At 35.8% G+C, this 21,139-nt stretch overlaps 1 protein-coding gene across 1 annotated transcript in view; it reads left to right on the top strand.

The window, feature by feature from the left end:
* Positions 1 to 18,267, top strand: part of LOC138265057 (receptor-type tyrosine-protein phosphatase beta-like) — a 46,734-nt gene extending 28,467 nt beyond the window's left edge. Inside the window, exons 10-18 of the mRNA XM_069212605.1 lie at positions 722 to 976; positions 3,535 to 3,789; positions 6,389 to 6,643; positions 9,244 to 9,498; positions 12,099 to 12,353; positions 13,547 to 13,801; positions 14,953 to 15,207; positions 17,807 to 18,061; positions 18,254 to 18,267. Of these exons, the coding sequence (XP_069068706.1) occupies positions 722 to 976; positions 3,535 to 3,789; positions 6,389 to 6,643; positions 9,244 to 9,498; positions 12,099 to 12,353; positions 13,547 to 13,801; positions 14,953 to 15,207; positions 17,807 to 18,061; positions 18,254 to 18,267 (2,054 nt within the window). The remainder of the gene's footprint in view (positions 1 to 721; positions 977 to 3,534; positions 3,790 to 6,388; positions 6,644 to 9,243; positions 9,499 to 12,098; positions 12,354 to 13,546; positions 13,802 to 14,952; positions 15,208 to 17,806; positions 18,062 to 18,253) is intronic.
* The last annotated feature ends 2,872 nt before the right edge of the window (positions 18,268 to 21,139 follow it).

Here is a 21,139-nt window from a genome sequence, read left to right as displayed (position 1 = left end):
TCTTAGGGGGAAACCCTAGATTAAACCTAAATCATGTATTCTCTTGTATTAAATCCCAATGTGTGCTCTTCCCCATTTGAAATGTGAAGGCCCAGAATAGGAGGTATTCTCACACCCAGTCACTACAACTCTGCAGTGCAACACTACTATCTGGTGTTTTAAGTATTCTTTGTACCTTGCAGAAATATCACTAGGGTCTTGGTCCTCAATTCACAAACTCCCATCAATTTCAATTAAGATAGTTTTTGGAAACTGGTCCTTTATTTGACCCTTTATCTGACTTTTCAAGTTTTGGCAATTATTTCCTAAACTACTGCGGTGAACTCTGCAACAGGGAGGGCATTTCAAGTTCCTTTCAGAACTATCTTTTATACTGTAAACATTCTAGAAGTCAAGGTACTTTTGCCCCAGATGTGCGACATTAGGGGTACATTGATTCAAGTTTCTCTAGAAAACTGGTGATGATGTTTCACATTTGTGTAATGTTCATTCCATTTTAATGAGCCCCTGAATTTAGATTAGTCCACAATTTTGTGCCAGGCAGTGATTAGACATTAATTTGTTGAGGGAATGCTTTTAAACTCTTATAAAACACATTGCTGTGGTGAAAAAGGCATGACTTTACTTTTTCAAAAATATAGTCATTAAGAAGCGATATTCACTATAAATATTTTTAAGTACTTTGCTGCCGAGTAACTCTTGTTCTCTTTCTCTGTTTCAGTGCCCAATGTAACCAGCAATCTAAAAGTCACAGATGTTTCAGTAGATTCAATTTCACTGAGCTGGCTACCACCAACTGGCAACAAAAGCTTGTATTTTGTGCAAGTGTTAGGAAATCCTACCTTCAATTTGACATCTTACACTGAATTTGTGCTCATCACAAATTTAACACCTGGGAATCACTATACATTCTTAGTCTCAGCTGTGGCTGGAAATGGTGTACTGGGGAACAGCAGTATCATATCAGAATACACAGGTGAGCATGGAGTGCTTGAGGCTGAATAATTTTTTAAGGATGAGCTACTTTGCCATAGATGTGTGTTCTTCAGGCTTAAAATGCTGTAATCTATGATGGTCTCAAAACCCTGAGTTTGATAGACAGATTACAATTTAAAAAACAGACCCCACACTATCCCAGTATCCCACAATTTAGTATCAGCATTCACTACCTATTTCCTTTTACAAGACAGTTTAAAATATGAGATGTTTCAAGGGTAGCTAGAAATTCTGTTGAGTGTCTACATAGCAAATATATGCAGAGAAAACAAAGTATTTTCTGTATTGGCCTATTTTGTCCACAGATAGAAATGTGCAATCTGGGCTACTTAGACATTTTAGGGCAGAGTTTGGACCCTTGAGCAAAGATAGATCTGTTTTTAGATGAGAATTCTAAGTTGAGTGATAGTTAACACATCCTCATGTTTTTCATCCAATAGATTTTGGCAACTGAAGCCTGCTGAAGTTTATTAGGGTAAAGGCCCAGATATAAGCCAAACCATGCATGTTTTTTTTATTAATATGAATATCTGGAATATGAGACATCTTCTACACAAGTAAATACACCAGTCAAGTGTAGCACTGCCATTTGTTGTGTTCAATATCAACACAAATTGTTATAGGTTCTTAGACCTCAATTTACAAAGGCTATGAATGAAAGTTCAGACCATTAATTATCTGATATAGTTTTATCTTTAGAGCGTATTTCTGACTTTTTAGTTGTTACAATTACTGACTCTATTAGCACTGTAAAGTCAACAAAGATATGGTGTTTCAAGTTCTTTTCCTGATTACCTTTTATTGATGTAAAGTTCCCAGTACTCAGTTGACTTTTGCCCTTGGTATATGATATTTGGGCAACATTGATAACATTTTCTCTGCCCAATTGGTGACGATGTTTAACATTTGTGTAATGCTCTTTCATTTTAATGAGCTTCTACCTCTGAATTATCCCACACTTTTATGGCGAGCAATTAATAGGAATTAATTCCCTGAATAGATATTTTTAAACTTTAATAAAGCAGATTGTTGAAGTCAAAAATCCAAGACTGTACTTTTTAAATAAGTCTGCTGGGGAGCGATATTTACCATTAATATGTAAACTAATTCGCACTCTCTTTTTGCATTTCAGTGCCTAATGTAACCAACGATCTTAATGTCACAGATGTTTCAGTAGATTCAATTTCACTGAGCTGGCTACCACCAACTGGCAACAAAAGCTTGTATTTTGTGCAAGTGTTAGGAAATCCTACCTTCAATTTGACATCTTACACTGAATTTGTGCTCATCACAAATTTAACACCTGGGAATCACTATACATTCTTAGTCTCAGCTGTGGCTGGAAATGGTGTACTGGGGAACAGCAGTATCATATCAGAATACACAGGTGAGCATGGAGTGCTTGAGGCTGAAATTTTTTTTAAGGATGAGCTACTTTGCCATAGATGTGTGTTCTTCAGGCTTAAAATGCTGTAATCTATGATGGTCTCAAAACCCTGAGTTTGATAGACAGATTACAATTTAAAAAACAGACCCCACACTATCCCAGTATCCCACAATTTAGTATCAGCATTCACTACCTATTTCCTTTTACAAGACAGTTTAAAATATGAGATGTTTCAAGCGTAGCTAGAAATTCTGTTGAGTGTCTACATAGCAAATATATGCAGAGAAAACAAAGTATTTTCTGTATTGGCCTTTTTTGTCCACAGATAGAAATGTGCAATCTGGGCTACTTAGACATTTTAGGGCAGAGTTTGGACCCTTGAGCAAAGATTGATCTGTTTTTAGATGAGAATTCTAAGTTGAGTGATAGTTAACACATCCTCATGTTTTTCATCCAATACATTTTGTCAACTGAAGCCTGCTGAAGTTTATTAGGGTAAAGGCCCAGATATAAGCCGAACCATGCATGTTTTTTTTATTAATATGAATACCTGGAATATGAGACATCTTTTACACAAGTAAATACACCAGTCAAGTGTAGCACTGCCATTTGTTGTGTTCAATATCAACACAAATTGTTATAGGTTCTTAGACCTCAATTTTCAAAGGCCATGAGTGAAAGTTCAGACCATTAATTATCTGATATAGTTTTATCTTTAGAGCGTATTTCTGACTTTTTATTTGTTACAATTACTGACTCTATTAGCACTGTAAAGTCAACAAAGATATGGTGTTTCAAGTTCTTTTCCTGATTACCTTTTATTGATGTAAAGTTTCCAGTACTCAGTTGACTTTTGCCCTTGGTATGTGATATTTGGGCAACATTGATAATATTTTCTCTGCCCAATTGGTGACGATGTTTAACATTTGTGTAATGCTCTTTCATTTTAATGAGCTTCTACCTCTGAATTATCCCACAATTTTATGGCGAGCAATTAATAGGAATTAATTCCCTGAATAGATATTTTTAAACTTTAATAAAGCAGATTGTTGAAGTCAAAAGCCAAGACTGTACTTTTTAAATAAGTCTGTTGGGGAGCGATATTTACCATTAATATGTAAACTAAATCGCACTCTCTTTTTGCATTTCAGTGCCTAATGTAACCAACGATCTTAATGTCACAGACGTTTCAGTAGATTCAATTTCACTGAGCTGGCTACCACCAACTGGCAACAAAAGCTTGTATTTTGTGCAAGTGTCAGGAAATCCTGCCTTCAATTTGACATCTTTCAGTGAATTTGTGCTCATCACAAATTTAACACCAGGGAATCACTATACATTCTTAGTCTCAGCTGTTGCTGGAAATGGTGTATTAGGGAACAGCAGTATCATAGCAGAATACACAGGTGAGTATTGAAATTGTGAGACTTAATAATTTTTAAGGTGAACTTTTTTGACATAATTTTGCATTTTCGAAGCATAAAATGCTGCGATCCATGATAGTCTCAAACCCTGCATTTGAAGGGCACAGTACAGTTTCAAGAAGCAGATCCCACACTATCAAAACTTTTTCAGCATTCTCTACTTATTCCCTCTAGCATTAGAATTTTAAACATAAGACTATTCAAGCCTTGGTGGAATGTTTTTGTTGAGAATCAGTATAGTAAATGTAGGCAGAGAAAACAAAATAGAATGTGTGGTGGGTTCTTTTGTTCATGGATAGATGTTGTGCACTGCGTGCTGGTTAAACATTGAGAGCAAAATTCTGATTCCTCAGCAGACATCTCTGCATGTATCAGAATACTGAGTTGAGTGATAGTTAACACAAGCTCATGTTGTTCACCCAATAGATTTTAGAAACTCAAACATCTTGAGCTGTCTTAGGGGGAAAACCCTAGATTAAACCTAAATCATGTATTCTCTTGTATTAAATCCCAATGTGTGCTCTTCCCCATTTGAAATGTGAATGCCCAGAATAGGAGGTATTCTCACACCCAGTCACTACAACTCTGCAGTGCAACACTACTATCTGGTGTTTTAAGTATTCTTTGTACCTTGCAGAAATATCACTAGGGTCTTGGTCCTCAATTCACAAACTCCCATCAATTTCAATTAAGATAGTTTTTGGAAACTGGTCCTTTATTTGACCCTTTATCTGACTTTTCAAGGTTTGGCAATTATTTCCTAAACTACTGCGGTGAACTCTGCAACAGGGAGGGCATTTCAAGTTCCTTTCAGAACTATCTTTTATACTGTAAACTTTCTAGAAGTCAACGTACTTTTGCCCCAGATGTGCGACATTAGGGGTACATTGATTCAAGTTTCTCTAGAAAATTGGTGATGATGTATCACATTTGTGTAATGTTCATTCCATTTTAATGAGCCCCTGAATTTAGATTAGTCCACAATTTTGTGCCAGGCAGTGATTAGACATTAATTTGTTGAGGGAATGCTTTTAAACTCTTATAAAACACATTGCTGTGGTGAAAAAGGCATGACTTTACTTTTTCAAAAATATAGTCATTAAGAAGCGATATTCACTATAAATATTTTAAGTACTTTGCTGCCGAGTAACTCTTGTTCTCTTTTTCTGTTTCAGTGCCCAATGTAACCAACAATCTAAAAGTCACAGATGTTTCAGTAGATTCAATTTCACTGAGCTGGCTACCACCAACTGGCAACAAAAGCTTGTATTTTGTGCAAGTGTTAGGAAATCCTACCTTCAATTTGACATCTTACACTGAATTTGTGCTCATCACAAATTTAACACCTGGGAATCACTATACATTCTTAGTCTCAGCTGTGGCTGGAAATGGTGTACTGGGGAACAGCAGTATCATATCAGAATACACAGGTGAGCATGGAGTGCTTGAGGCTGAAATTTTTTTTAAGGATGAGCTACTTTGCCATAGATGTGTGTTCTTCAGGCTTAAAATGCTGTAATCTATGATGGTCTCAAAACCCTGAGTTTGATAGACAGATTACAATTTAAAAAACAGACCCCACACTATCCCAGTATCCCACAATTTAGTATCAGCATTCACTACCTATTTCCTTTTACAAGACAGTTTAAAATATGAGATGTTTCAAGCGTAGCTAGAAATTCTGTTGAGTGTCTACATAGCAAATATATGCAGAGAAAACAAAGTATTTTCTGTATTGGCCTTTTTTGTCCACAGATAGAAATGTGCAATCTGGGCTACTTAGACATTTTAGGGCAGAGTTTGGACCCTTGAGCAAAGATTGATCTGTTTTTAGATGAGAATTCTAAGTTGAGTGATAGTTAACACATCCTCATGTTTTTCATCCAATACATTTTGTCAACTGAAGCCTGCTGAAGTTTATTAGGGTAAAGGCCCAGATATAAGCCGAACCATGCATGTTTTTTTTATTAATATGAATACCTGGAATATGAGACATCTTTTACACAAGTAAATACACCAGTCAAGTGTAGCACTGCCATTTGTTGTGTTCAATATCAACACAAATTGTTATAGGTTCTTAGACCTCAATTTTCAAAGGCCATGAGTGAAAGTTCAGACCATTAATTATCTGATATAGTTTTATCTTTAGAGCGTATTTCTGACTTTTTATTTGTTACAATTACTGACTCTATTAGCACTGTAAAGTCAACAAAGATATGGTGTTTCAAGTTCTTTTCCTGATTACCTTTTATTGATGTAAAGTTTCCAGTACTCAGTTGACTTTTGCCCTTGGTATGTGATATTTGGGCAACATTGATAATATTTTCTCTGCCCAATTGGTGACGATGTTTAACATTTGTGTAATGCTCTTTCATTTTAATGAGCTTCTACCTCTGAATTATCCCACAATTTTATGGCGAGCAATTAATAGGAATTAATTCCCTGAATAGATATTTTTAAACTTTAATAAAGCAGATTGTTGAAGTCAAAAGCCAAGACTGTACTTTTTAAATAAGTCTGTTGGGGAGCGATATTTACCATTAATATGTAAACTAAATCGCACTCTCTTTTTGCATTTCAGTGCCTAATGTAACCAACGATCTTAATGTCACAGACGTTTCAGTAGATTCAATTTCACTGAGCTGGCTACCACCAACTGGCAACAAAAGCTTCTATTTTGTGCAAGTGTCAGGAAATCCTGCCTTCAATTTGACATCTTTCAGTGAATTTGTGCTCATCACAAATTTAACACCTGGGAATCACTATACATTCTTAGTCTCAGCTGTTGCTGGAAATGGTGTATTAGGGAACAGCAGTATCATAGCAGAATACACAGGTGAGTATTGAAATTGTGAGACTTAATAATGTTTAAGGTGAACTTTTTTGACATAATTTTGCATTTTCGAAGCATAATATGCGGCGATCCATGATAGTCTCAAACCCTGCATTTGAAGGGTACAGTACAGTTTCAAGAAGCAGATCCCACACTATCAAAACTTTTTCAGCATTCTCTACTTATTCCCTCTAGCAATAGAATTTTAAACATAAGACTATTCAAGCCTTGGTGGAATGTTTTTGTTGAGAATCTGTATAGTAAATGTAGGCAGAGAAAACAAAATAGAATGTGTGGTGGGTTCTTTTGTTCATGGATAGATGATGTGCACTGCGTGCTGGTTAAACATTGAGAGCTAAATTCTGATTCCTCAGCAGACATCTCTGCATGTATCAGAATACTGAGTTGAGTGATAGTTAACACAAGCTCATGTTGTTCACCCAATAGATTTTAGAAACTCAAACATCTTGAGCTTTCTTAGGGGGAAACCCTAGATTAAACCTAAATCATGTATTCTCTTGTATTAAATCCCAATGTGTGCTCTTCCCCATTTGAAATGTGAATGCCCAGAATAGGAGGTATTCTCACACCCAGTCACTACAACTCTGCAGTGCAACACTACTATCTGGTGTTTTAAGTATTCTTTGTACCTTGCAGAAATATCACTAGGGTCTTGGTCCTCAATTCACAAACTCCCATCAATTTCAATTAAGATAGTTTTTGGAAACTGGTCCTTTATTTGACCCTTTATCTGACTTTTCAAGTTTTGGCAATTATTTCCTAAACTACTCCGGTGAACTCTGCAACAGGGAGGGCATTTCAAGTTCCTTTCAGAACTATCCTTTATACTGTAAACATTCTAGAAGTCAAGGTACTTTTGCCCCAGATGTGCGACATTAGGGGTACATTGATTCAAGTTTCTCTAGAAAATTGGTGATGATGTTTCACATTTGTGTAATGTTCATTCCATTTTAATGAGCCCCTGAATTTAGATTAGTCCACAATTTTGTGCCAGGCAGTGATTAGACATTAATTTGTTGAGGGAATGCTTTTAAACTCTTATAAAACACATTGCTGTGGTGAAAAAGGCATGACTTTACTTTTTCAAAAATATAGTCATTAAGAAGCGATATTCACTATAAATATTTTAAGTACTTTGCTGCCGAGTAACTCTTGTTCTCTTTTTCTGTTTCAGTGCCCAATGTAACCAACAATCTAAAAGTCACAGATGTTTCAGTAGATTCAATTTCACTGAGCTGGCTACCACCAACTGGCAACAAAAGCTTGTATTTTGTGCAAGTGTTAGGAAATCCTACCTTCAATTTGACATCTTACACTGAATTTGTGCTCATCACAAATTTAACACCTGGGAATCACTATACATTCTTAGTCTCAGCTGTGGCTGGAAATGGTGTACTGGGGAACAGCAGTATCATATCAGAATACACAGGTGAGCATGGAGTGGTTGAGGCTGAATAATCTTTTAAGGATGAGCTACTTTGCCATAGATGTGTGTTCTTCAGGCTTAAAATGCTGTAGTCTATGATGGTCTCAAAACCCTGAGTTTGATAGACAGATTACAATTTAAAAAACAGACCCCACACTATCCCAGTATCCCACAATTTGGTATCAGCATTCACTACCTATTTCATTTTACAAGACAGTTTAAAATATGAGATGTTTCAAGCCTAGCTAGAAATTCTGTTGAGTGTCTACATAGCAAATATATGCAGAGAAAACAAAGTATTTTCTGTATTAGCCTTTTTTGTCCACAGATAGAAATGTGCAATCTGGGCTACTTAGACATTTTAGGGCAGAGTTTGGACCCTTGAGCAAAGACTGATCTGTTTTTAGATGAGAATTCTAAGTTGAGTGATAGTTAACACATCCTCATGTTTTTCATCCAATAGATTTTGGCAACTGAAGCCTGCTGAAGTTTATTAGGGTAAAGGCCCAGATATAAGCCAAACCATGCATGTTTTTTTTATTAATATGAATACCTGGAATATGAGACATCTTTTACACATGTAAATACACCAGTCAAGTGTAACACTGCCATTTGTTGTGTTCAATATCAACACAAATTGTTATAGGTTCTTAGACCTCAATTTACAAAGGCTATGAATGAAAGTTCAGACCATTAATTATCTGATATGGTTTTATCTTTAGAGCGTATTTCTGACTTTTTATTTGTTACAATTACTGACTCTATTAGCACTGTAAAGTCAACAAAGATATGGTGTTTCAAGTTCTTTTCCTGATTACCTTTTATTGATGTAAAGTTTCCAGTACTCAGTTGACTTTTGCCCTTGGTATGTGATATTTGGGCAACATTGATAACATTTTCTCTGCCCAATTGGTGACGATATTTAACATTTGTGTAATGCTCTTTCATTTTAATGAGCTTCTACCTCTGAATTATCCCAACAATTTTATGGCGAGCAATTAATAGGAATTAATTCCCTGAATAGATATTTTTAAACTTTAATAAAGCAGATTGTTGAAGTCAAAAAGCCAAGACTGTACTTTTTAAATAAGTCTGTTGGGGAGCGATATTTACCATTAATATGTAAACTAAATCGCACTCTCTTTTTGCATTTCAGTGCCTAATGTAACCAACGATCTTAATGTCACAGACGTTTCAGTAGATTCAATTTCACTGAGCTGGCTACCACCAACTGGCAACAAAAGCTTCTATTTTGTGCAAGTGTCAGGAAATCCTGCCTTCAATTTGACATCTTTCAGTGAATTTGTGCTCATCACAAATTTAACACCAGGGAATCACTATACATTCTTAGTCTCAGCTGTTGCTGGAAATGGTGTATTAGGGAACAGCAGTATCATAGCAGAATACACAGGTGAGTATTGAAATTGTGAGACTTAATAATTTTTAAGGTGAACTTTTTTGACATAATTTTGCATTTTCGAAGCATAAAATGCTGCGATCCATGATAGTCTCAAACCCTGCATTTGAAGGGCACAGTACAGTTTCAAGAAGCAGATCCCACACTATCAAAACTTTTTCAGCATTCTCTACTTATTCCCTCTAGCATTAGAATTTTAAACATAAGACTATTCAAGCCTTGGTGGAATGTTTTTGTTGAGAATCAGTATAGTAAATGTAGGCAGAGAAAACAAAATAGAATGTGTGGTGGGTTCTTTTGTTCATGGATAGATGATGTGCACTGCGTGCTGGTTAAACATTGAGAGCTAAATTCTGATTCCTCAGCAGACATCTCTGCATGTATCAGAATACTGAGTTGAGTGATAGTTAACACAAGCTCATGTTGTTCACCCAATAGATTTTAGAAACTCAAACATCTTGAGCTTTCTTAGGGGGAAACCCTAGATTAAACCTAAATCATGTATTCTCTTGTATTAAATCCCAATGTGTGCTCTTCCCCATTTGAAATGTGAAGGCCCAGAATAGGAGGTATTCTCACACCCAGTCACTACAACTCTGCAGTGCAACACTACTATCTGGTGTTTTAAGTATTCTTTGTACCTTGCAGAAATATCACTAGGGTCTTGGTCCTCAATTCACAAACTCCCATCAATTTCAATTAAGATAGTTTTTGGAAACTGGTCCTTTATTTGACCCTTTATCTGACTTTTCAAGTTTTGGCAATTATTTCCTAAACTACTCCGGTGAACTCTGCAACAGGGAGGGCATTTCAAGTTCCTTTCAGAACTATCCTTTATACTGTAAACATTCTAGAAGTCAAGGTACTTTTGCCCCAGATGTGCGACATTAGGGGTACATTGATTCAAGTTTCTCTAGAAAATTGGTGATGATGTTTCACATTTGTGTAATGTTCATTCCATTTTAATGAGCCCCTGAATTTAGATTAGTCCACAATTTTGTGCCAGGCAGTGATTAGACATTAATTTGTTGAGGGAATGCTTTTAAACTCTTATAAAACACATTGCTGTGGTGAAAAAGGCATGACTTTACTTTTTCAAAAATATAGTCATTAAGAAGCGATATTCACTATAAATATTTTAAGTACTTTGCTGCCGAGTAACTCTTGTTCTCTTTTTCTGTTTCAGTGCCCAATGTAACCAACAATCTAAAAGTCACAGATGTTTCAGTAGATTCAATTTCACTGAGCTGGCTACCACCAACTGGCAACAAAAGCTTGTATTTTGTGCAAGTGTTAGGAAATCCTACCTTCAATTTGACATCTTACACTGAATTTGTGCTCATCACAAATTTAACACCTGGGAATCACTATACATTCTTAGTCTCAGCTGTGGCTGGAAATGGTGTACTGGGGAACAGCAGTATCATATCAGAATACACAGGTGAGCATGGAGTGGTTGAGGCTGAATAATTTTTTAAGGATGAGCTACTTTGCCATAGATGTGTGTTCTTCAGGCTTAAAATGCTGTAGTCTATGATGGTCTCAAAACCCTGAGTTTGATAGACAGATTACAATTTAAAAAACAGACCCCACACTATCCCAGTATCCCACAATTTGGTATCAGCATTCACTACCTATTTCATTTTACAAGACAGTTTAAAATATGAGATGTTTCAAGCCTAGCTAGAAATTCTGTTGAGTGTCTACATAGCAAATATATGCAGAGAAAACAAAGTATTTTCTGTATTAGCCTTTTTTGTCCACAGATAGAAATGTGCAATCTGGGCTACTTAGACATTTTAGGGCAGAGTTTGGACCCTTGAGCAAAGACTGATCTGTTTTTAGATGAGAATTCTAAGTTCAGTGATAGTTAACACATCCTCATGTTTTTCATCCAATAGATTTTGGCAACTGAAGCCTGCTGAAGTTTATTAGGGTAAAGGCCCAGATATAAGCCAAACCATGCATGTTTTTTTTATTAATATGAATACCTGGAATATGAGACATCTTTTACACATGTAAATACACCAGTCAAGTGTAACACTGCCATTTGTTGTGTTCAATATCAACACAAATTGTTATAGGTTCTTAGACCTCAATTTACAAAGGCTATGAATGAAAGTTCAGACCATTAATTATCTGATATGGTTTTATCTTTAGAGCGTATTTCTGACTTTTTATTTGTTACAATTACTGACTCTATTAGCACTGTAAAGTCAACAAAGATATGGTGTTTCAAGTTCTTTTCCTGATTACCTTTTATTGATGTAAAGTTTCCAGTACTCAGTTGACTTTTGCCCTTGGTATGTGATATTTGGGCAACATTGATAACATTTTCTCTGCCCAATTGGTGACGATATTTAACATTTGTGTAATGCTCTTTCATTTTAATGAGCTTCTACCTCTGAATTATCCCAACAATTTTATGGCGAGCAATTAATAGGAATTAATTCCCTGAATAGATATTTTTAAACTTTAATAAAGCAGATTGTTGAAGTCAAAAAGCCAAGACTGTACTTTTTAAATAAGTCTGTTGGGGAGCGATATTTACCATTAATATGTAAACTAAATCGCACTCTCTTTTTGCATTTCAGTGCCTAATGTAACCAACGATCTTAATGTCACAGACGTTTCAGTAGATTCAATTTCACTGAGCTGGCTACCACCGACTGGCAACAAAAGCTTCTATTTTGTGCAAGTGTCAGGAAATCCTGCCTTCAATTTGACATCTTTCAGTGAATTTGTGCTCATCACAAATTTAACACCAGGGAATCACTATACATTCTTAGTCTCAGCTGTTGCTGGAAATGGTGTATTAGGGAACAGCAGTATCATAGCAGAATACACAGGTGAGTATTGAAATTGTGAGACTTAATAATTTTTAAGGTGAACTTTTTTGACATAATTTTGCATTTTCGAAGCATAAAATGCTGCGATCCATGATAGTCTCAAACCCTGCATTTGAAGGGCACAGTACAGTTTCAAGAAGCAGATCCCACACTATCAAAACTTTTTCAGCATTCTCTACTTATTCCCTCTAGCATTAGAATTTTAAACATAAGACTATTCAAGCCTTGGTGGAATGTTTTTGTTGAGAATCAGTATAGTAAATGTAGGCAGAGAAAACAAAATAGAATGTGTGGTGGGTTCTTTTGTTCATGGATAGATGTTGTGCACTGCGTGCTGGTTAAACATTGAGAGCAAAATTCTGATTCCTCAGCAGACATCTCTGCATGTATCAGAATACTGAGTTGAGTGATAGTTAACACAAGCTCATGTTGTTCACCCAATAGATTTTAGAAACTCAAACATCTTGAGCTGTCTTAGGGGGAAAACCCTAGATTAAACCTAAATCATGTATTCTCTTGTATTAAATCCCAATGTGTGCTCTTCCCCATTTGAAATGTGAATGCCCAGAATAGGAGGTATTCTCACACCCAGTCACTACAACTCTGCAGTGCAACACTACTATCTGGTGTTTTAAGTATTCTTTGTACCTTGCAGAAATATCACTAGGGTCTTGGTCCTCAATTCACAAACTCCCATCAATTTCAATTAAGATAGTTTTTGGAAACTGGTCCTTTATTTGACCCTTTATCTGACTTTTCAAGTTTTGGCAATTATTTCCTAAACTACTGCGGTGAACTCTGCAACAGGGAGGGCATTTCAAGTTCCTTTCAGAACTATCTTTTATACTGTAAACATTCTAGAAGTCAACGTACTTTTGCCCCAGATGTGCGACATTAGGGGTACATTGATTCAAGTTTCTCTAGAAAATTGGTGATGATGTATCACATTTGTGTAATGTTCATTCCATTTTAATGAGCCCCTGAATTTAGATTAGTCCACAATTTTGTGCCAGGCAGTGATTAGACATTAATTTGTTGAGGGAATGCTTTTAAACTCTTATAAAACACATTGCTGTGGTGAAAAAGGCATGACTTTACTTTTTCAAAAATATAGTCATTAAGAAGCGATATTCACTATAAATATTTTAAGTACTTTGCTGCCGAGTAACTCTTGTTCTCTTTCTCTGTTTCAGTGCCCAATGTAACCAACAATCTAAAAGTCACAGATGTTTCAGTAGATTCAATTTCACTGAGCTGGCTACCACCAAATGGCAACAAAAGCTTGTATTTTGTGCAAGTGTTAGGAAATCCTACCTTCAATTTGACATCTTACACTGAATTTGTGCTCATCACAAATTTAACACCTGGGAATCACTATACATTCTTAGTCTCAGCTGTGGCTGGAAATAGTGTACTGGGGAACAGCAGTATCATATCAGAATACACAGGTGAGCATGGAGTGCTTGAGGCTGAATAATTTTTTAAGGATGAGCTACTTTGCCATAGATGTGTGTTCTTCAGGCTTAAAATGCTGTAATCTATGATGGTCTCAAAACCCTGAGTTTGATAGACAGATTACAATTTAAAAAACAGACCCCACACTATCCCAGTATCCCACAATTTAGTATCAGCATTCACTACCTATTTCCTTTTACAAGACAGTTTAAAATATGAGATGTTTCAAGGGTAGCTAGAAATTCTGTTGAGTGTCTACATAGCAAATATATGCAGAGAAAACAAAGTATTTTCTTTATTGGCCTATTTTGTCCACAGATAGAAATGTGCAATCTGGGCTACTTAGACATTTTAGGGCAGAGTTTGGACCCTTGAGCAAAGATAGATCTGTTTTTAGATGAGAATTCTAAGTTGAGTGATAGTTAACACATCCTCATGTTTTTCATCCAATAGATTTTGGCAACTGAAGCCTGCTGAAGTTTATTAGGGTAAAGGCCCAGATATAAGCCAAACCATGCATGTTTTTTTATTAATATGAATATCTTTAATATGAGACATCTTTTACACAAGTAAATACACCAGTCAAGTGTAGCACTGCCATTTGTTGTGTTCAATATCAACACAAATTGTTATAGGTTCTTAGACCTCAATTTACAAAGGCTATGAATGAATGTTCAGACCATTAATTATCTGATATAGTTTTAACTTTAGAGCGTATTTCTGACTTTTTATTTGTTACAATTACTGACTCTATTAGCACTGTAAAGTCAACAAAGATATGGTGTTTCAAGTTATTTTCCTGATTACCTTTTATTGATGTAAAGTTTCCAGTACTCAGTTGACTTTTGCCCTTGGTATATGATATTTGGGCAACATTGATAACATTTTCTCTGCCCAATTGGTGACGATGTTTAACATTTGTGTAATGCTCTTTCATTTTAATGAGCTTCTACCTCTGAATTATCCCACACTTTTATGGTGAGGAATTAATAGGAATTAATTCCCTGAATAGATATTTTTAAACTTTAATAAAGCAGATTGTTGAAGTCAAAAATCCAAGACTGTACTTTTTAAATAAGTCTCTTGGGGAGCGATATTTACCATTAATATGTAAACTAAATCGCACTCTCTTTTTGCATTTCAGTGCCTAATGTAACCAACGATCTTAATGTCACAGACGTTTCAGTAGATTCAATTTCACTGAGCTGGCTACCACCAACTGGCAACAAAAGCTTCTATTTTGTGCAAGTGTCAGGAAATCCTGCCTTCAATTTGACATCTTTCAGTGAATTTGTGCTCATCACAAATTTAACACCAGGGAATCACTATACATTCTTAGTCTCAGCTGTGGCTGGAAATGGTGTACTGGGGAACAGCAGTATCATAGCAGAATACACAGGTGAGTATTGAAATTGTGAGACTTAATAATGTTTAAGGTGAACTTTTTTGACATAATTTAGCATTTTCGAAGCATAATATGCGGCGATCCATCATAGTCTCAAACCCTGCATTTGAAGGGTACAGTACAGTTTCAAGAAGCAGATCCCACACTATCAAAACTTTTTCAGCATTCTCTACTTATTCCCTCTAGCAATAGAATTTTAAACATAAGACTATTCAAGCCTTGGTGGAATGTTTTTGTTGAGAATCTGTATAGTAAATGTAGGCAGAGAAAACAAAATAGAATGTGTGGTGGGTTCTTTTGTTCATGGATAGATGATGTGCACTGCGTGCTGGTTAAACATTGAGAGCTAAATTCTGATTCCTCAGCAGACATCTCTGCATGTATCAGAATACTGAGTTGAGTGATAGTTAACACAAGCTCATGTTGTTCACCCAATAGATTTTAGAAACTCAAACATCTTGAGCTTTCTTAGGGGGAAACCCTAGATTAAACCTAAATCATGTATTCTCTTGTATTAAATCCCAATGTGTGCTCTTCCCCATTTGAAATGTGAATGCCCAGAATAGGAGGTATTCTCACACCCAGTCACTACAACTCTGCAGTGCAACACTACTATCTGGTGTTTTAAGTATTCTTTGTACCATGCAGAAATATCACTAGGGTCTTGGTCCTCAATTCACAAACTCCCATCAATTTCAATTAAGATAGTTTTTGGAAACTGGTCCTTTATTTGACCCTTTATCTGACTTTTCAAGTTTTGGCAATTATTTCCTAAACTACTGCGGTGAACTCTGCAACAGGGAGGGCATTTCAAGTTCCTTTCAGAACTATCCTTTATACTGTAAACATTCTAGAAGTCAAGGTACTTTTGCCCCAGATGTGCGACATTAGGGGTACATTGATTCAAGTTTCTCTAGAAAATTGGTGATGATGTTTCACATTTGTGTAATGTTCATTCCATTTTAATGAGCCCCTGAATTTAGATTAGTCCACAATTTTGTGCCAGGCAGTGATTAGACATTAATTTGTTGAGGGAATGCTTTTAAACTCTTATAAAACACATTGCTGTGGTGAAAAAGGCATGACTTTACTTTTTCAAAAATATAGTCATTAAGAAGCGATATTCACTATAAATATTTTAAGTACTTTGCTGCCGAGTAACTCTTGTTCTCTTTTTCTGTTTCAGTGCCCAATGTAACCAACAATCTAAAAGTCACAGATGTTTCAGTAGATTCAATTTCACTGAGCTGGCTACCACCAACTGGCAACAAAAGCTTGTATTTTGTGCAAGTGTTAGGAAATCCTACCTTCAATTTGACATCTTACACTGAATTTGTGCTCATCACAAATTTAACACCTGGGAATCACTATACATTCTTAGTCTCAGCTGCGGCTGGAAATGGTGTACTGGGGAACAGCAGTATCATATCAGAATACACAGGTGAGCATGGAGTGCTTGAGGCTGAATAATTTTTTAAGGATGAGCTACTTTGCCATAGATGTGTGTTCTTCAGGCTTAAAATGCTGTAGTCTATGATGGTCTCAAAACCCTGAGTTTGATAGACAGATTACAATTTAAAAAACAGACCCCACACTATCCCAGTATCCCACAATTTGGTATCAGCATTCACTACCTATTTCATTTTACAAGACAGTTTAAAATACGAGATGTTTCAAGCCTAGCTAGAAATTCTGTTGAGTGTCTACATAGCAAATATATGCAGAGAAAACAAAGTATTTTCTGTATTAGCCTTTTTTGTCCACAGATAGAAATGTGCAATCTGGGCTACTTAGACATTTTAGGGCAGAGTTTGGACCCTTGAGCAAAGACTGATCTGTTTTTAGATGAGAATTCTAAGTTCAGTGATAGTTAACACATCCTCATGTTTTTCATCCAATAGATTTTGGCAACTGAAGCCTGCTGAAGTTTATTAGGGTAAAGGCCCAGATATAAGCCAAACCATGCATGTTTTTTTTATTAATATGAATACCTGGAATATGAGACATCTTTTACACATGTAAATACACCAGTCAAGTGTAACACTGCCATTTGTTGTGTTCAATATCAACACAAATTGTTATAGGTTCTTAGACCTCAATTTACAAAGGCTATGAATGAAATTTCAGACCATTAATTATCTGATATGGTTTTATCTTTAGAGCTTATTTCTGACTTTTTATTTGTTACAATTACTGACTCTATTAGCACTGTAAAGTCAACAAAGATATGGTGTTTCAAGTTCTTTTCCTGATTACCTTTTATTGATGTAAAGTTTCCAGTACTCAGTTGACTTTTGCCCTTGGTATGTGATATTTGGGCAACATTGATAACATTTTCTCTGCCCAATTGGTGACAATGTTTAACATTTGTGTAATGCTCTTTCATTTTAATGAGCTTCTACCTCTGAATTATCCCACAATTTTATGGCGAGCAATTAATAGGAATTAATTCCCTGAATAGATATTTTTAAACTTTAATAAAGCAGATTGTTGAAGTCAAAAAGCCAAGACTGTACTTTTTAAATAAGTCTGTTGGGGAGCGATATTTACCATTAATATGTAAACTAAATCGCACTCTCTTTTTGCATTTCAGTGCCTAATGTAACCAACGATCTTAATGTCACAGACGTTTCAGTAGATTCAATTTCACTGAGCTGGCTACCACCAACTGGCAACAAAAGCTTCTATTTTGTGCAAGTGTCAGGAAATCCTGCCTTCAATTTGACATCTTTCAGTGAATTTGTGCTCATCACAAATTTAACACCAGGGAATCACTATACATTCTTAGTCTCAGCTGTTGCTGGAAATGGTGTATTAGGGAACAGCAGTATCATAGCAGAATACACAGGTGAGTATTGAAATTGTGAGACTTAATAATTTTTAAGGTGAACTTTTTTGACATAATTTTGCATTTTCGAAGCATAAAATGCTGCGATCCATGATAGTCTCAAACCCTGCATTTGAAGGGCACAGTACAGTTTCAAGAAGCAGATCCCACACTATCAAAACTTTTTCAGCATTCTCTACTTATTCCCTCTAGCATTAGAATTTTAAACATAAGACTATTCAAGCCTTGGTGGAATGTTTTAGTTGAGAATCAGTATAGTAAATGTAGGCAGAGAAAACAAAATAGAATGTGTGGTGGGTTCTTTTGTTCATGGATAGATGTTGTGCACTGCGTGCTGGTTAAACATTGAGAGCAAAATTCTGATTCCTCAGCAGACATCTCTGCATGTATCAGAATACTGAGTTGAGTGATAGTTAACACAAGCTCATGTTGTTCACCCAATAGATTTTAGAAACTCAAACATCTTGAGCTGTCTTAGGGGGAAAACCCTAGATTAAACCTAAATCATGTATTCTCTTGTATTAAATCCCAATGTGTGCTCTTCCCCATTTGAAATGTGAATGCCCAGAATAGGAGGTATTCTCACACCCAGTCACTACAACTCTGCAGTGCAACACTACTATCTGGTGTTTTAAGTATTCTTTGTACCTTGCAGAAATATCACTAGGGTCTTGGTCCTCAATTCACAAACTCCCATCAATTTCAATTAAGATAGTTTTTGGAAACTGGTCCTTTATTTGACCCTTTATCTGACTTTTCAAGTTTTGGCAATTATTTCCTAAACTACTGCGGTGAACTCTGCAACAGGGAGGGCATTTCAAGTTCCTTTCAGAACTATCTTTTATACTGTAAACATTCTAGAAGTCAACTTACTTTTGCCCCAGATGTGCGACATTAGGGGTACATTGATTCAAGTTTCTCTAGAAAATTGGTGATGATGTATCACATTTGTGTAATGTTCATTCCATTTTAATGAGCCCCTGAATTTAGATTAGTCCACAATTTTGTGCCAGGCAGTGATTAGACATTAATTTGTTGAGGGAATGCTTTTAAACTCTTATAAAACACATTGCTGTGGTGAAAAAGGCATGACTTTACTTTTTCAAAAATATAGTCATTAAGAAGCGATATTCACTATAAATATTTTAAGTACTTTGCTGCCGAGTAACTCTTGTTCTCTTTCTCTGTTTCAGTGCCCAATGTAACCAACAATCTAAAAGTCACAGATGTTTCAGTAGATTCAATTTCACTGAGCTGGCTACCACCAAATGGCAACAAAAGCTTGTATTTTGTGCAAGTGTTAGGAAATCCTACCTTCAATTTGACATCTTACACTGAATTTGTGCTCATCACAAATTTAACACCTGGGAATCACTATACATTCTTAGTCTCAGCTGTGGCTGGAAATAGTGTACTGGGGAACAGCAGTATCATATCAGAATACACAGGTGAGCATGGAGTGCTTGAGGCTGAATAATTTTTTAAGGATGAGCTACTTTGCCATAGATGTGTGTTCTTCAGGCTTAAAATGCTGTAATCTATGATGGTCTCAAAACCCTGAGTTTGATAGACAGATTACAATTTAAAAAACAGACCCCACACTATCCCAGTATCCCACAATTTAGTATCAGCATTCACTACCTATTTCCTTTTACAAGACAGTTTAAAATATGAGATGTTTCAAGGGTAGCTAGAAATTCTGTTGAGTGTCTACATAGCAAATATATGCAGAGAAAACAAAGTATTTTCTGTATTGGCCTATTTTGTCCACAGATAGAAATGTGCAATCTGGGCTACTTAGACATTTTAGGGCAGAGTTTGGACCCTTGAGCAAAGATAGATCTGTTTTTAGATGAGAATTCTAAGTTGAGTGATAGTTAACACATCCTCATGTTTTTCATCCAATAGATTTTGGCAACTGAAGCCTGCTGAAGTTTATTAGGGTAAAGGCCCAGATATAAGCCAAACCATGCATGTTTTTTTATTAATATGAATATCTGGAATATGAGACATCTTTTACACAAGTAAATACACCAGTCAAGTGTAGCACTGCCATTTGTTGTGTTCAATATCAACACAAATTGTTATAGGTTCTTAGACCTCAATTTACAAAGGCTATGAATGAAAGTTCAGACCATTAATTATCTGATATAGTTTTATCTTTAGAGCGTATTTCTGACTTTTTATTTGTTACAATTACTGACTCTATTAGCACTGTAAAGTCAACAAAGATATGGTGTTTCAAGTTCTTTTCCTGATTACCTTTTATTGATGTAAAGTTTCCAGTACTCAGTTGACTTTTGCCCTTGGTATGTGATATTTGGGCAACATTGATAACATGTTCTCTGCCCAATTGGTGACAATGTTTCACATTTGTGTAATGCTCTTTCATTTTAATGAGCTTCTACCTCTGAATTATCCCACAATTTTATGGCGAGCAATTAATAGGAATTAATTCCCTGAATAGATATTTTTAAACTTTAATAAAGCAGATTGTTGAAGTCAAAAAGCCAAGACTGTACTTTTTAAATAAGTCTCTTGGGGAGCGATATTTACCATTAATATGTAAACTAAATCGCACTCTCTTTTTGCATTTCAGTGCCTAATGTAACCAACGATCTTAATGTCACAGACGTTTCAGTAGATTCAATTTCACTGAGCTGGCTACCACCAACTGGCAACAAAAGCTTCTATTTTGTGCAAGTGTCAGGAAATCCTGCCTTCAATTTGACATCTTTCAGTGAATTTGTGCTCATCACAAATTTAACACCTGGGAATCACTATACATTCTTAGTCTCAGCTGTTGCTGGAAATGGTGTATTAGGGAACAGCAGTATTATAGCAGAATACACAGGTAAATATTGAAATTGTGAGACTTAATAATTTTTAAGGTGAACCTTTTTGACATAATTTTGCATTTTCGAAGCATAATATGCGGCGATCCATGATAGTCTCAAACCCTGCATTTGAAGGGTACAGTACAGTTTCAAGAAGCAGATCCCACACTATCAAAACTTTTTCAGCATTCTCTACTTATTCCCTCTAGCAATAGAATTTTAAACATAAGACTATTCAAGC

Source organism: Pleurodeles waltl, chromosome 11 (genome assembly GCF_031143425.1).
Source record: "Pleurodeles waltl isolate 20211129_DDA chromosome 11, aPleWal1.hap1.20221129, whole genome shotgun sequence".
Lineage (NCBI taxonomy): Eukaryota > Metazoa > Chordata > Amphibia > Caudata > Salamandridae > Pleurodeles > Pleurodeles waltl.
This window is presented reverse-complemented; position numbering and strand designations above follow the sequence as displayed.